Source organism: Schistocerca cancellata, chromosome 5 (genome assembly GCF_023864275.1).
Source record: "Schistocerca cancellata isolate TAMUIC-IGC-003103 chromosome 5, iqSchCanc2.1, whole genome shotgun sequence".
Lineage (NCBI taxonomy): Eukaryota > Metazoa > Arthropoda > Insecta > Orthoptera > Acrididae > Schistocerca > Schistocerca cancellata.
In genome coordinates, this window is record NC_064630.1 from 762141957 (window position 1) to 762158853 (window position 16897).

General features: G+C 46.1%; 1 protein-coding gene across 1 annotated transcript in view; it reads left to right on the forward strand.

The window, feature by feature from the left end:
- LOC126187838 (uncharacterized) overlaps window positions 1–16897 on the forward strand; it is an 85490-nt gene that overhangs the window by 29853 nt on the left and 38740 nt on the right. Inside the window, exon 7 of the mRNA XM_049929141.1 lies at window positions 13962–14165. Within this exon, the coding sequence (XP_049785098.1) occupies window positions 13962–14165 (204 nt within the window). The remainder of the gene's footprint in view (window positions 1–13961; window positions 14166–16897) is intronic.

The following is a 16897-nucleotide window of genomic DNA, read 5'->3' on the forward strand; positions in this document are numbered from 1 at the left end:
GGTTACCTTGTCGACTTTCATTATGAGTAACTTCTTGCGGAAGCGCCCGACTGCGGCTGTGTTCTTTGATTTGGAGAAGGCTTACGACACCTGTTGGAGGGCGGGCATTCTCCGCACCATGTTACATGGGGCCTTTGCAGTCACCTCCCTCTTTTTATTCGTGCCTTTTTAATGGATTAACAGTTCAGGTACGTGTGGGTTCTGTCGTGTCCGTTGCCTTTCGCCAGGAGAATGGGGTGCCACAGGGCTCAGTTTTGAGCGTCGCTCTCTTTGCCATAGCGATCAATCCAATAATGGATTGCCTCCCAGCTGATGTATCAGGCTCCCTTTTCGTGGACGATTTTACCATCTATTGCAGCGCGCAGCGTTCATGTTTCCTGGAGCGCTGTCTTGACCGTCTTTACTCCTGGAGTGTCACCAATGGCTTCCGTTTTTCTGCCGAGAAGATGGTCTGTATTAAATTCTGGCGCTACAAAGTGTGTCTGCCACCGTCCTTATGACTCGGTCCCATTGCTCTCCCATTCGTGGAGATAACAATTTTTAGGTCTTATATTTGACAGGAAACTTAGCTGGTCTCCACATGTCATATTTGGCTGCCCGTTGTACCCGTTCTCTAAATGTCTTCTGTGTTCTCAGCGGTATGTCGTGGGGAGCGGATCGAACTGTCCTACTTCGCCTATATCGGTCAATCGTCCACTCAAATCTGGATTATGGAAGCTTCGTATACTCCTCTGCACGCCCGTCCATCTTCCGCCGCCTCAATTCTATACAACATCGGGGTTTACGTCTTGCGATCGGAGCATTCTATACTAGTCCTGTCGAGAGTCTTCATGCTGAAGCCGGTGAATTGTCACTAATCTACTGGCGCGATATACTGCTTTGTCGGTATGCCTGTCTGCTATTGTCAGTGCCCGACCACGCGTGTTATCATTCCTTTTTTGACGACTCTCTCAACCGTCAATACGGGTTGTATGCCTCTGCCCTGCTACCCCCTGGAGTTCGCTTTCGTCGCCTCCTTCAGCACCTTGATTTTTCACTCCCTGTAACCTTTAGAGTGGGCGAGAGCCAAACTCCACCTTGGCTCCAGGCTCAGGTTCGCGTTCAACTTGACCTCAGCTCGCTCCCAAAGGAGGTTACCCCAGCTTCGGTATACCGCTCCCAGTTTGTCGAACTTCGTTCGAAGTTCATTAATATGATATTCATTTATACAGATGGCTCTAAGACCAATGACGGTGTCGGGTGTTTTTTTATTGTCAGGGCACACAGTTTCAAATACTGGCTCCATGGCCATTGTTCGGTCTTCACAGCTGAGCTATTTGCCCTCTACCAGGCTGTTCTTTACATCTGCCGCCACAGACATTCTGCTTATGTTATCTCCACTGATTCCCTGAGTGCCATCCATAGCCTCAGTGATCCGTATCCAGTTCACCCTTTTGTGCACCGGATCCAACACTCGCTTCAGCAGCTGGTGGATGACGGTTCTCCAGTTACCTTTATGTGGGTTCCTGGCCATGTTGGTATCCCTGGGAACGAAGCTGCAGGTGCCGCGGCCAAGGCTGCGGTCCTCCAGCCTCGGACAGCTTCTTGTTGTGTCCCTTCATCTGATTGTAGCAGTCATTTGTCAGCGCATTTTATCGCTGTGGCATGCCGATTGGGCTACATTTATGGACAACAAGCTTTGGGCCTTGAAACCTTTTCGCATGGCTTGGACGACCTCTTCACGCCCTTCTCGGTGGGAGGAGGTCGTTCTGGCCCGGTTACGAATTGGACTCTGCCGGTTCAGCCATCGCCATCTGCTGACGGCTACGCCAGCGCCGTTCTGCCCATGTGGGCAATTGCTGACAGTACGCCACATTTTAACGTCCTGTCCGAATTTTAATACACTGCGTGTTGATCTTGGCCTGCCATGTACTCTGGATGCCATTTTAGTGGATGACCCAGGAGCAGCTGCTCGCTTTCTTAGTTTTATCCACTTGACAGACCTGTCTAAGGACATTTGATTATGCTGTTTTTTTTAATTGTATGCCTGTTAATGTTTTTTATAGTGTTGTTCTTTTTAGTTGCTGTTTTAACCTTGTGCCTCGCAGTGCATTCCTAACTTAGTCTGGGTGCGAATGACCATTGTAGTTGTGCGCCCTAAAACCATAAAAAAAATCTTCCTCATTGTCATAAATGGGTTGTGACCTCTGTTGGGCCTCTGGTTACCCTGGCATTTTATGTGGACAGATTGTGCAGCTCCCACTCAGTAGCATCTGCTGAGTGCCATCCGATGGGGCTCTGCATGGGCCACCGTCCATGGCTTTCAGTTTTCCCTCTCCAAAACGCAAGTTATGCCTTATTGTTACCGACCCACAGTACAGCCTGATCCAGAACTTTATTTAGGAAACCAGCTCCTCGATGTTGATGTACAGTCCTGTTTTTTGGGCCTTATTTTTGATATCAAGCTGACATGGCTCCCCTACATTCGCCACTTAAAGACTACATGCTTAATGCTCTGTCCCCTGGCCCACACATCTTGGAGTGTAGACAGTTCCACTCTTCTCCATCTTTACTGTGCTCTGGTATTGTCCAGACTCGATTATGGTAGTCAGGTTTATGTCTCAGCAGCTCCTTCCACTTAGAAACTCCTTGACTCTGTCCAACATTGTGGGGCGTGTGTGGCTGTTGGTGCCTTTTGCACTAATCCTGTTGACAGCCTCCTCACAGAAGCAGGAATTTCCCCTCTACACATCCGACGGAGCCAACTCCTTGTTTCTTACGCAGTTGTTTGCCAATTCTCTGACGCCAGCGGGCGTTAGAATAGGCCCAAGTATTCCTACCTGTTGTAAGAGGCAACTAAAATGAGTCTCACACGTTGCGGCCTTTATGTGATGGCATTCCCGAAGAGTGAGCCAATTGGGGAAGGGGTCCTTACATGGTGCATCGTGTCCATCGTGCATAGAGATCTTTAGCTGGCATTGCAGTCCTGTCCATTCTCCATCTCTTGGATGAGGACACCTTCCTGGATGTGTTTTTCACCATTCACTGTGCATTGTCACTTTCTGTGCCGACGATGACCATGGGCTTCTTTGCACCTCGCATCCAGCATGGTACCCAGTCCATTGTGGTGGGGCCGCCATGTACCCTGTTGGTTGTAGCCCTCTGACCTCACAGGGATCGCTGTGCTGACTCCTGCACTATTAACTCCCCATGTATGACAAGGAGTATATGCCAGTCACCCTGGGGCTTCGGGACTCCTGGCAATGGCTATCCTGCCAGGTGGTCTTTGCTGCGGCTGGGTGGCACTCGTGGGGAGGGCCCCTGGTAGGAGTGAGTGGCATCAGGGTGGATGACACGCTATGAAGCATAGTATGTCATCTCTTGCTGGTGGTCAGCTGCCAGCAGTCTCTAAGCGGGCAAAATCTAACTTAAATGCTAAGAAATTTGATCCCCAGTCGTTCCCCTCCCTGGCTACACCATGGGAGGAACACCAAGCTAAGGACGGCGGTGAAGCTTATTTGTCCCAGTAACTCTATGGACAAGAGTTAATGGGGAATCTTTCATGTCCGTGTAGCCTCAGTGTTTTGTGGAGCATTTGGAGGACAAGTTTGGGGAAGTGGAGGGCTTGTCCAAAATGCTCTCTGGGTCAGTTTTTATAAAAACAGCATCCTCTGCCCAGTCATGGGCATTACTCGCTTCTGGCAAGTTGGGGGAAGTTTCTGTTAGTATCACATCTCATAAGAGCTTAAATATTTTCCAGGGTATATATTTCATAGGGACCTTCTTTTACAGTTGGATGACGAGCTGTGCACCAGTTTACAGCGGCGAGGTGTTCGTTTTGTTCAGCGTGTCCATCAGGGTCCAAGGGATAACCAGGTTGCCACCTGTGCCTTCATCTTGACTTTCAAGGGTCACACATTGCCTGATAAGGTCAAGGTGATGGTCTACCGCTGTGATGTAACGCCATATATCCCTCCACCGATGCTGTGCTTTAAGTGCCGGAAGTTCAGCCATAGGTCTTCCTGCTGTACTTCCAGCCGGACCTGTTGAGATTATGGACGTCCAATGCGTCCCAATACTCCATGTGCCTCACCTCCCATCTGTGTCAACTGTGGAGAGCATCATTCACCTTGCTTGCCAGACTGCAGGATTTTACAGAAAGAGGAAAATCATGGAATATAAAACCCTGGACCGACTGACCTACACTGATGCTAAGAGGAAATTTGAGCACCTACATACTGCGGCTATGACCTCCTCACATGCGGCCTCTACGAGAAAAGTTGCTGCCCCAGCCCCCTTGGTGGGGGGGGGGGGGGGGCTGCGGCACTTGCCTCCTTACTGCTCCCACACCACCTACTTTGGAAGCAACACCACCTAACCATCGAGGATTTCGGTCCCCACTTCTGAACCAGGGAAGTGTAAGGCTTCTTCAGCTCCTCTTGCTAGGAAGGGGTCCCTTGGGTCACTCCCTTTCCAGGTTTCTGCTAGGGGGAACGATGATACCCGCCAGTGGCTGAAGAGCCCAAAAGCAGCTGACTGTAGGGCTTCACGTTCATCCTCCTTCCCGGAGACTGATTTAGTGAAGTCCTCCTAGCCAGGGAAACGCAAGGAACAGCCTGATAAATCGAAAAAGAAGGCTCCTAAGAACAAGGAACTTGCAGAGGCACCCACACCACTACTACCTACAGGCAAAAAAGTCAATGGCAGCAGGTGACGCTGAGGTGTAAACTGTCTTATTGAATGTTCTATGCCTTTACAATCTCAAGACTTCATCCTGCAGTGGAATTGCAGCAGTTCATTCCACTCCCTGACTGAGCTACGGCAGCTGTTAAGCTTTACACCTGCTTTCTGCATTGCCCTCCAGGTAATTTGGTTCCTGGCAGTGCGGTTCCCTGTCTTCTCCAGCTGTATGGGATATTACAGGAACCGTAGTGATTATAGTGGAGAGTCAGTTGCAATTTGCGTTTATGTTCTAAACTCAGTCTGCAGTGAAACTGTGTCCCTTCAATCCCCTCTTGAAGCTATGGCTGTCAGAATATGGACGATTCGGGGAAACAACTGTCTGCAATGTATATTTTTTTTCCAGATGGTGCAGTAGCCCTGAATGTATTAGCTACACTGATTGATTAACTCCCTAAACCTTTCCTACTATTGGGAGATTTTAATGCCCATAACCCCTTGTGGGGCCAAGGCAGAGATGTCAAAACTTTCTCAGTTCGACCTCTGCCTCTTAAATACCCTGGCCGCCACACATTTCAGTGTGGCTCGAGGTTGTTACTTGGCCGTTGATTTTTAAATTTGCAGCCCAAGACTTCTCCCATCTATCCACAGGAGAGCACATGACGACCTGTGTGGTAGTGACCACTTCCCCATCTTCCTGTCACTGCCCAAGCGTCAGGCTCACGGACGCCTACCCAGATGGGCTTTAAACAAGGTGTACTAGGAAACTTTCACCTCTGCTGTCACTGTTGACTCTCCTCCACATGGCAACATCGATGTGATGGTTGAGCAGGTGACCACCACACTCGTTCCTGCAGCAGAAAACACGATACCACGCTCTTTAGGATGCCCCCAATGAAAGACAGTCCCTTGGTTGTCGCCGGAAGTCGCTGAGGCAATTACAAAGTGTCGGCAAGCTCTATAGCGACACCCTTCCTTAGAGCATCTGATAGCCTTTAAGCAGCTACGTGCCCATGAACAGCAGCTTCTAAAACGACGGAAACAGGAGTGTTGGGAGAGGTACGTGTCTACCGTTGGGTGCCCAAGTCTGGACGAAGATTAGATGCCTTATTGGGTACCAGTCCCCAACAGGTGTCCCTAGCATTACCATCAATGGCATGCTATGTACCAATGCAAACTCGATTGCTGAGCACTTCGGTGAGCACTATGCTTGAGCCTCTGTGTCGGAGAACTACCCCCTAGCCTTTTACACCCTCAAACAGCGGATGGAAAGGAAAGCCCTCTCATTCACTACACGCCATAGTGAACCCTATAATGCCCCGGTTGGATTCACAGTTAGATAACTAAAAAACTCTCGTCTGACTAAAAGTGCCATCTCCTTGTGTCTTCGACTGGATCTGGTGTGATGGCGTCTTCCCATCGCAATCGCAGGAGAGTTGTGGTGCTCAAACCCCGTAAAAATCCACTTGATGCTGATAGCTATTGGCCCATCAGCCTCACCAACGTTCTTTGTAAGATGCTGGAACGTATGGTGTGTCAGCAGTGGGGTTGGGTTGGGTTGGGTTGGGTTGGGTTGGGTTGGGGAGTCACGTGGCCTACTGGCTCCATGTCTGGGCGGCTTCCGCCATGGGTGCTCTACCACTGATAATCTTGTCCCTCGAGTCTGCCATCCGAACAGCCCTTTTCAGTTAGTAACACCTTGTTGCAGGCTTTTTTGATCTATGCAAATTGTATGAGACCACCTGGCGACAACATATCCTTGCCACATTATATGAGTGGGGTCTCGGAGGCCCGCTCCAGATTTTTATCCAGAATTTCCTGTCTCTCCGTACTTTCCGTGTCCAAGTTGGTGCCTCCCATAGTTCCATCCATATCCATGAGATTGGGGTCTTGCAGCGCTCTGTATTGAGTATATCGCTATTTTTAGTGGCCATTAATGGTCTAGCAGCAGCAGCTGTAGGGCTGTCCATCTTACCCTCTCTATATGCAGACGACTTCTGCGTTTCGTGCTGCTCCACCAGAGTACTGGTTTTTCTGAACGGTGCCTACAGGGAGCCACAGACAAGGCGCAGTTATGGGCTCTTGTGCATGGCTTCCAGTTTACAGCTGCTAGGTCATGTGTCATGCACTTCTGTTGGTTTCGTACTGTTCATCCGGAACCAGAACTTTACCTTCATGATGATCCACTCACTGTAGTGAAGGCACATTGAATTTTAGGACTGGTTTTCGATGCCTGATTGCCTTGGCTACCTCATCTTCGTCAGTTTAAGTGGAAGTGCTAGTGGCACCTCAATGCCCTCCGCTGTCTGAGCAACACCAACTGGGTTGCAGATGGGTCTACTCTGTTGCTGCCGCTGCTGCTGCTCTACAAATCTCCCTTAATTCCACCTTGACTATGTGAGTCTGGTTTATGGTTTGGTGATGTGAGTCTGGTTTATGGTTTGGTGGCACCCTAAGTGTTGTGTGTACTCAACTCGGTACACCACTGTGGTGTTCGCCTAGCGACGGGAGCTTTTAGAATGAGTCCGGTGACCAGTGTCCTGGTGGAGGCCAGAGTCCCTCCATTGCAGATCAGACGTGCACAACTGCTCGCCAGTTACGTAGCACACATTCATAGTTCTCTTGCGCATCCGAATCATCTCCCTTTTCCACCCATGGCAGTTCATTTCCCGCATCAGCGGCCCAGGTCAGGGCTAATGATTGCGGTTTGTGTGCGATCCCTTCTGTCTGAACTGGAGTCCTTCCCTTTACCATCTCCCATCCGTGTCTGTCCACATACACCTCCATGGTGTACACCTAGGCTGCAGATTTGTCTGGACCTTTTGCATGACCCTAAGGACTCAGTTAATCCTTGTGCTCTTGCCATAACACTACACACAACAAACTGTGTGTCATTAAGGAGACTAAAAATGTGTGGAAGTCTTTCATGTGGGCCTCTCGCAGGGAATCAGTTGTCCTTTGCCAGCTCCACATTGGCCATGCTTGGGTGACCCACAGTTACCTCCTGCGCTGTGAAGACCTGCCTGAGCGTCGGTGTGGTGCCTGGTTGACAGTGGCCCATATTATGGTGCACTTCCCACTTTGACTGTCCAGCGACGAGATCTCGGGTTACCGGACTCGTTGCTGCTAATTTTATCTGACAACGCCCCATTGGGTGATTCAGTTCTACGCTTTCTTTGCGAGGGTGGGTTTTATCATTTGATCTAAGTTTTAGCGCATGTCCTTTGTCCCTCTGTGCCTCTAGGGTGGAGGTTTTAATGTGTTGCAGAGTGGTTGGCTTCTCCATTTTTATTCTTGTGGTCAGCCAGCCGTGGTAATCTGGATTGTTTTAATCTCTTCATCCCGTTTTTTTCATTTCAGTGGTTTTCTTGTCCCCTTTCGTTCATTTACATGTTTGTTGCCCTTCACCATTCTTGTGATTTTTCCTTTCATTTCGTTTTGAGTTGTCAGTCTCATTTATTTTATTCTCACACTTGGGGCATTATTTTATGTGGAACAAGGGACTGATGACCTCGTAGTTTGGTCTCTTTCCCCCTCTTTTAATCCAACCAACCATGATTCTTAAGTGTTAGCTATGAGTAATTTACGCTCTGTGCAAAATTCTACCAGGTGGCTTCCTCTTTCATTCCTTACCCTTCTTTCCATATTCGCCTACTACTTTTCCTTCTCTTCCTTTTCCTACTATTGGAATTCCATTCCTCCATGACTATTAAATTTTTGCCTCCCTTCACTATCTGAATAATTTCTTGTATCTCATCATACATTTCTTCAGTCTCTTCATCTGCAGAGCTAGTTAGCATATAAACTTGTACTACTGAGGTAGGTGTGGGCTTTGTCTATCGTGGCTGCAATAATGTGTTCACTGTGCTGTTCGTAGCAGCTTACTCGCAATCCTATTTTTTTAAATTTATTATTAAACCTACTCCTGTATTTTACCTATTTGATTTAGTACTTATAACCCTGTATTCACCTGACCAGAAGTCTTGTTCCTCCTGCCACCGAACTTCACTAATTCCTGCAATATCCAAGTTTAATCTATCCATTTCCCTTTTTTAATTTTCTAATCTACCTACCCGATTAAGGGATCTGACATTCCACACTCCAAAACGTAGAATGGCAGTTTTCTTCCTCCGTATAATAGCGTCCTCCAGAGTAGTCCCTGCCCGGAGATCCAAATGGGGGACTATTTTACCTCCGGAATATTTTACCCAAGAGGACGCCATCATCATTTAACCATACAGTAATGCTGCATGCCCTCAGGTAACATTATGGCTGTAGTTTCTCCTTACTTTCAGTATGAAGAGAGAAATTATCTTTCCGTCGCTGTATTATTCAATATTGAAAGAAAACAAGTGTGGAAAGAAGCCATATAGTGAATATGGACAAAACTCCTCTGGTATTTGATATGCCAAGTAACAGAGCAGTTCCCATGAAAGGTGCTAAAACTGTAACTATAAAAACAAGTGGGCATGAAAAACGCACTACACTGTTGTCCTTTCATGTTGTGCTGACAGTACTACACTTGATCTAGCGATCTTTTCAAGGGCAAAACAATGCCAGAATTTCCTGAAGTACTGCCAGGTGTTGTTGCGCACGTAGATCACAAGGATTGGAGGGATGAGGCTGGTATATTATGGATGAATAGTGTGTGGGAGAGAAGGAGGGGTGAGTAGCAATCCATCCTTTTCATAGTATTGCATTATTCCAGCCTGGATTTTCCATTGTTTGATTTCATAAAGAAATTTGTCATACAAAATTCTTTGTACTTGTTAGCCAAACTCCACATTTGGTGGTATACTGTAGGTGTAACCTAAAAATGTTGTGCATTTTTTGTGTAAAGTATTGTAAAGTGTGCTCGAGTTGAATGGGAGATAATCTTGTTTTAACTATATATTACCCATGATTATTTGTTGCTTATATGTGCTAAAGTATGTAAAGGTGTAGAAGTATATAAATAAACTGTCCAAACTTCATTGACCTACAGATTTGTTTTACATAAACATTATACCCTGCTGTAACAGGGAATGGGGCTGTTGCCCTTCTGTTCGTTGACACTACAAAATTCCTGGGGCTCATGCTTGATAGGAAACTCTTGGTCCTCCCATGTCTCTTACCTGCCAGCCCACTGTACAGTCCCTCAATGTTGTGTGTGTCCTCAGTGGTACTTCGTGGGTTGCCAATTCAACCACCCTCCTCCTTTTGTACTGGTCCCTTGTCCATTCAAAACTTGACTGTGTGTGCATCTGCACGCCCATCCCTTTTGTGCCATCTCAACACTATCCATCATCATGGCATGTGTTTGGTCAGGGGCGCATTTTACACCAGCCCAATTGAGAGTCTTTATGCTGAAGCTGTGGAACTACCACTGCCCTACTGCCATGACTTTCTCCTCGGCAAATATGCATGCTGTTTTTCTGCTATGCGTGGCCACTCCTCCTATGTCTCCTTCTTTGATGATTTCTTAGATTGTCAGTGTGGGGCTCATCCCTCTTCTCTTTTATCTCCTGGAGTCCGCTTTCGCCACTTGCTACTTTGGCTTAACTTCACGCTACCTGCAACTTTCCCAGTGGATGTGAACCCTTCACCACCTTGGCTTCATGAAGCAGCACATGTGAACCTCGGCCTTCATTCACTTCCTAAGGACACTACTCCAGCCTCGGTCTATCACGTTCAGCTTCACAACCTTCGCATTGAACTTATTGATAGTACCTTTGTATACACTGAGGCTCTCGGACTGACTATGTGACTATGGGGTCAGGTGTTCCTTTGTCATTGGCACCCATGTCTTTCGATATCGGCTTCCGGCACACTCCTCAGTATTCACAGCCAAGCTTTTCGCCTTGTTTTAGGCCACGGAGTACATATGGTGACACAGCCTTCCCAATTGTGTCCTCTGCTCAGACTCACTCAGTGCCCCCAAAGTCTCCGTGTGCTGTACGCTGCTCATCCCTTACTGCAGCAGGTCCAGAAAAATTGTCACTTGCTCACTTGTAGTGGAGCCAATGTAATGTTTCTGTGGGTCCCTGGTCATGTCGGTCTGCCAGGAAACGAGGTTGCTGACACTGCTGCCAAGGCTGCAGTCCTCGTACCTCAGCTCGCGAGTACCTCTATTCCCTCCTATGATCTCTGCGTTGTGGTCTGACAGGAGGTGGTGTCCTTTAGGCATCACCAATGACCCTCCCTTCACGGGAATAAGCTTCAGCTTATTAAGCCTGGCACCTTTGATGACCACCTCTCGGCCCTCCTGCCGGGAGGAGATGATTTTAACTCGGCTGCATATTGGGCACTGCCTTTTTAGCCATTGTCATTTGCTCAGTGGCGCTGCCCCACCACTTTCTATGTATTGCTCCCAAATTTTAACTGTCCGTCACTTCCTGCAGGAATGCCCTTTTTCTTTTTTTTTTTTTTACCAATTTACTTTCCAGCTTGGGTTTGCTAACTGATTTATGAGCTGTTTTAGCGAATGAGGCGCAGGCTGTTGACTGCGTTTTACTTTTTATCCGCCGAAGCAATATGGTGAAGGCCAGTTAACTTTTAGTTTTGGATCTCCATTTTTGTATGGTTTTTTAGTGCTTTTTCCACATGCCATGTTTAGCTGCCTCCTATTATGTCCATTGGGACTGACACATAGTCGTTTCCCTTGTCTCTGTGTTTCTGTTCTATAGTTTTGACTTGGGTCCCCTAACAGGGGAAAGAAGGGAACCAGTTGAAGAATACACTGTTCGCAATAACGTTACAGAATTTTACTGTGGTCATTCTTCTGCTGGTGGTGAATTTTGTGAAGGTCATCCTAAAATGAGTTGTTACTCCAAAAACTATTGACACTCTGATCATTGTGGGATAAGATGACTGGCATATGACTTAGTGTGAGGTGAAGGCTTTGTTAGGTATAGGAAAAGTTGAAGTACATTGTTTTGTGGGAACATTTAGTTGTGAAAAAGATCTATTCCCACACAGGATTTTGCACAATATGGCCAAAGCTCAAAAACAGTTTTGTACCAATTGGCGCATTTGGCTTTCATCGTTGAAATGTTTAAAATTAACTCTCTTTCAAAAAAAGTGCTACGGAACTTATTGTTGAAGGATGCTGTCATTGCTTGATTACAATGTAGCCTGCAATGGATCTTTTACTCTGCAGCAGTGTGCACACAGTTGCTGAAACTTCCTGATGTATTAAACTTGTGGCTGGTAGGTTTGTTCGGCTGGTGCGTTTGTTCCTGGAGGGCTAGTACAATTGTGGTGCGCAGGAGAGCTTCTGTGAAGTTTGTAAGGTATGGGAGTACTCCTGTCAGAATTGAAGCTGTTAGGGTGGATCATAATTTGTGCTGAGATAGCTGTCTGTAACAGCATTTCTCCAAAAGGTGAAGCTACAGGCTTGATTTCCTGTCTGCCACATGGTTTTAATCGTATGAGTTGTTTCAAACTCCTAATGTTCTAATCACTCGTGTGTTTCTCCTTCCTTCAATAAATGTGCATGTACTGTTTTATAATCTCTCTCCATATTGATGTAGATGTAGATGAAACAGACTTACTGTAAATGGATTAATAAATTTCTACAATAATGTTGGAGGCTGAAGAAAGGGATTAAAATTTGTGCCGCAGCCGGGACTCGAACCCCAGTCTTCTTACTTACTAGGCAGAAATGCTGACCGCTACACCACCACAGCATTATGGTCAACATTGCTGCACAAACTACTCAAATTGAATGCCCTCCCCAACACAAACTTCAGTTCATATTTACAGTTTATTTCCCCCTTACATTGTCACTATTACCCAGTAAACAAGAAGACCCGGGTTTGAGTTGTGGCTGTGCCACAAATTTTAATTCATTTCTTCACCTTCCAACATTATTATAGATAAAGATGAGAATTAAATGTCTCTGGGAAAATTTAATCATAAATCAGTTTCAGCTGAAGTGCAAATGATTTTGATATATGAGGTGTCTGTTCTTTTGAACATGTCTGAAAGAACACACACCATTTTGATCCAGCAGCCACTACGAATTGAGATACAAAGGAATTACAGATATTGGCTACCGGTGAGCATTTATTCTAATCAGTGATCAAATTAAAAATTTGTGCTGCACTGAGGTTCGAACCCAGGTCTCCTGCTTACTAGACTACATTAGTAGTGTGTGGATAAGCTGAGAATTTGGGTGTGACAAGAGGCATGCTAGGGTGGTCCGTGCACTAGCAATGACCACAGTTTTCGGATAGCGCAGTGGTCAACGTGTCTGCCTAGTGAGCAGGAGACCAGGGTTTGAATCCTGGTCTGGCACAAATTTTGAACTTCCCCATTAATTGAAATTGGTGCCAACTTGCAGCCAATGTCTGTAATTCCTTTGTGAATAATTGACTTTGAATCAGGGTTGATCAGTCTGCTCCAGTTTTGGCAGTACATTTAATTACACTCCTCTTGCTACAATGTATCACTGATAGAATCTTTCCGGATTTCATTGTGTGATTGGAAAGAGAGAGAGAGAGAGAGAGAGAGAGAGAGAGAGAGAGAGAGAGAATGCTTAAGTATTCATCTCTTACTCTAATACTGTCTTGGTAGTGATAAAAAAAAGTGTGTGGGCCATTGCAATGACAAGACAGGAGAAAAAGAAAAATAATCAGAGACATAACATTGAGTATAAATGTGAAGGTAACATAAACTGCATATAAGATACAGTGAATAGAATAGATACTTCTCAGAAATGACACAGAATCTTTAATGTTTCAGTATGCACTGTGTGCACACTGTTCCCACAATGTTTACAATGAAATACTTTTCCCTCTCCAATAAAAGCAACAGAAATAGAAAATATGTATGTATGCCTTTTATTGTTTTTATAAAAGGTGAAAAACCACAGAAAGGTATAGGCCAGTTGTACTATTATGTGCCTGGTCAAAGTATTTGAAAATATTGCTACAATTTGGCTGGGTAACATTTTCAATTTGAGCAGTATTCCATGAAATACATTCGCAGTTGTGAATATGAACAACTTACTTACTGGTAGGCGCTGCAGTCCTTATAGAAACTTGGCCTCCTTTGTTACCTGCCCCCCTTTCTTCGTAAATCAATTTCCTTCTCCAAGTCGTGACTCTCATTGCTTTGAAATAGTCCTCCATTTCTTCAAGCTCCCTTTAGTGGATCTACATCGTCTTCTCCCTTAGAGCTTTCTCATAATTTCATAATGCTTAGTTTCTGGCATTCTCTGTACGTGTCCAGCCCAACTTATTCTTCCTTGCTTGATTATATTTTGATGAGGAACAAAGATATGAAAGCTTGAATACAATGTTCAATAATTTACATTTCAGATCCTAGCTGCAAAAGGAGATAAAACAGCAGCGTTATCAGTCTTGCGAAGTGCAAGTCAGTTGGAACCTGAATCAAAGGTGATAAAGCAAGAAGTGCAGCGCCTTTTGGATGTAATTAAACGTGACACAAAGCAAGAGAAAAGCCTCTATAAGAAAATGTTGGGGCAGAATAAGAGTGCAGAAAAGACTGCAAGAGGATCGAGGGTAAGTCTCTTAGAAATCCTTTGTCCTAATTCAACAAATTGTATTGATTGTTTTCCTTTATCAGGCAGCAGGTATTTACTATTAGTAAGTTGTGCACTGTTGAGACAGTGGTGAAGAAGATAAATGTCTTATCTGATAATTTATTGCCATACCTTATCACTGGAAAATGTAAGTCAAAAATTTGCTGTGACAAAACAGAAAATAGTAATGGTATGTATACCAGTGGACAAGGAACTCGCTATCTGTTTGTAATATCATGTTGTTTTCCGTTAAAATTGATTTCTGGATTCTAATTGAGGCCCTGTAGACTTCAAGTTACATCAAATTTTGCAGTTACTGCTTGACTCTTGTTGGTTTCTGCACAGTGGGATTGTTTCCTAGTCAGTACTTTAATGTGAAGTCAAAAAGCTCTTGATTAGAGCTCAGAAGTAAATCGAAATAGAAAAAAATGCATGCATTGCCAACTGTGATTGCCCTGTCAAACAAACACAATCTAGTCTTAGATATAGTAGCGACATTACGAAGAACAGAAAACTATGAAACATATGCTGCCTATCAGGCTGGATTGCATCCTGTGTGTATGCCAGTCTTATGCTGCCGCTACAACTTTTCTGGCACCATCAAATCCGACAACCTGTCACCTCTGAGCTGAAAGACTACACCTACCTCCTTGATGGTGGGGGGTGGGGGTGGGGGGATTGGGGATTTCCCTTCCTGTTGCTCCAGAAGCACCACTTTGGGAACAACCCCCCCCCCCCCCCCCCCCCAACTGTCGGGGACATCCTTCCCCACTTCTAAGCCGGAGTAGTGTAAGTTGTCTTTGGCTTCTCTTGCTAGGAAGGGGTCCCTTGGGTCTCTCCCTTCCCAGGTTTCTGTTTGGGTGAAAAATGACGGCCACCAGTGGCTGAAGAGCCCAAAAGCAGCTGGTCGTAGTGCTCCACGCTCGTCCTCAGTCCCAGACCGAACCAGGGAAATCCAAGGAGCAGCAAGAGAAATCCAAAAAGAAAACCCCTAAGACCAAGGAAATTGCAGTGGATCAGGTGGAGAGTTTGGCGTCTGTTGAGGACCTAAATCTTGCCAGACCCTCACACACAGTGGATATAGACTGCTCAGGCAATAAGTCGGTGGCAGCAGGTGACTCAGTCATAAACTACCTCATTGAATGTTTCATGCCTTCCCAGCCTCACTATGACGTCATCCTCCAGTAGAATTGCGGTGGTTTTTGCACTGCCTGCCTGAGTTACGGTGACTGTTAAACCTGACCTGATATCTTCATTGCTCTCCAGGAAACCTGATTCCCGGCAATGCGGACCTCTGTCCTCTGTGGCTATAAGGGATATTACAGGAACCGTAACGACTGTAATCAAGTGTCAGGTGGAGTTTGCGTTTTTTCTAAACTGTCATAGTGAAACTGTGCCCCTTCAAACACCTCTTGAAGCTGTGGCTGTCAGAAAATGGATGACGCAGGAAATATCTGTCTGCTATGTATATCTGATTGATAAAGTCCCTAAACCTTTCTTACTTTTGGTAGATTTTAACACCCATAACCCCTTGTGGGGTGGCACTGTGCTTACTGGCCGATGTAGAGATGTCTAAACTTTACTGTCTCAGTTCGACCTCTACCTCTTAAAAACTGGGGCTGCCACGCATTTCATTGTGGCTCATTGTAGTTACTCGGCCATTGATTTTTCAGTTTACATCCCAGGACTTCTCCCATCTATCCACTGGAGAGTACATGACAACTTTTGTGATAGTGACCACTGCCCCAGTGTCAGGCCCAAGGATGCCTACCCAGATGGGCTTTAAACAGTGCGGACTGGGAAACTTTAACCTCTGCTGTCACCATTGAATCTCCCCAACACGGTAACATTGATGTGATGGTTGAGCAGGTGACTAAAACGATTGTTTCTGTGGCAGAAAACGTGATCCCTCCCTCTTTAGGGTGCCTGAGGTGTAAGGCAGTCCATTGGTGGTTGCCGGAAGTCACTGAAGCAATTACCAAACGACAGAAGCAGGAATGTTGAGAGAGATATGTCTTAACCATTGGGTGCCATACATCGCCATCCCAAGTCTGAGCAAAGATCAAACGTTTTTTTCGGTACCACACCTTAGCAGATGTTCCTGGTGTTACCATAAATGGCATGTTATCTACTGATGCAAATGCGATTGCCGAGCACTTTGGTGAGCACTTCGCTCGAGCCTCTGTGTCAGAGAATTACCCCCAGCCTTTCGCACTCTCAAACGGTGGCTGGAAGGGAACGTCCTCTCATTCACTACATGCCACAGTGAATCATATAACACCCCATTTACAGTGTGGGAGCTCCTCAGTGTCCTTGCACATTGCCGCGACACAGCTCCTAGGCGTGATCGGATCCAGAGCCAGATGATTAAACTTCTTTTATCTGACTACAAGTGACCTCTCGTCTTTGTCTTCAACCATATCTGGTCCGATGGCATCTTTCCATTGAAATGGTGGAAGAGCTGCATCATTCCAGTGCTCAAACCCGGTAAAAACCCGTTTGATGTGGATAGCTATCGGCCCATCAGCCTCACCAACGTTCTTTGTAAGCTGCTGGAACTTTTGGTATGTAGATGGTTGGGTTGGGTCCTGGAGTCACGTGGCCTACTGGTTCCATGTTAGGGCGGCTTCCGCCAGGGTTGCTCTACCACTGATAACAATCTGTCACTAAAGTCTGCCATTTGAACAGCCTTTTCCAGACAGCAACACCTGG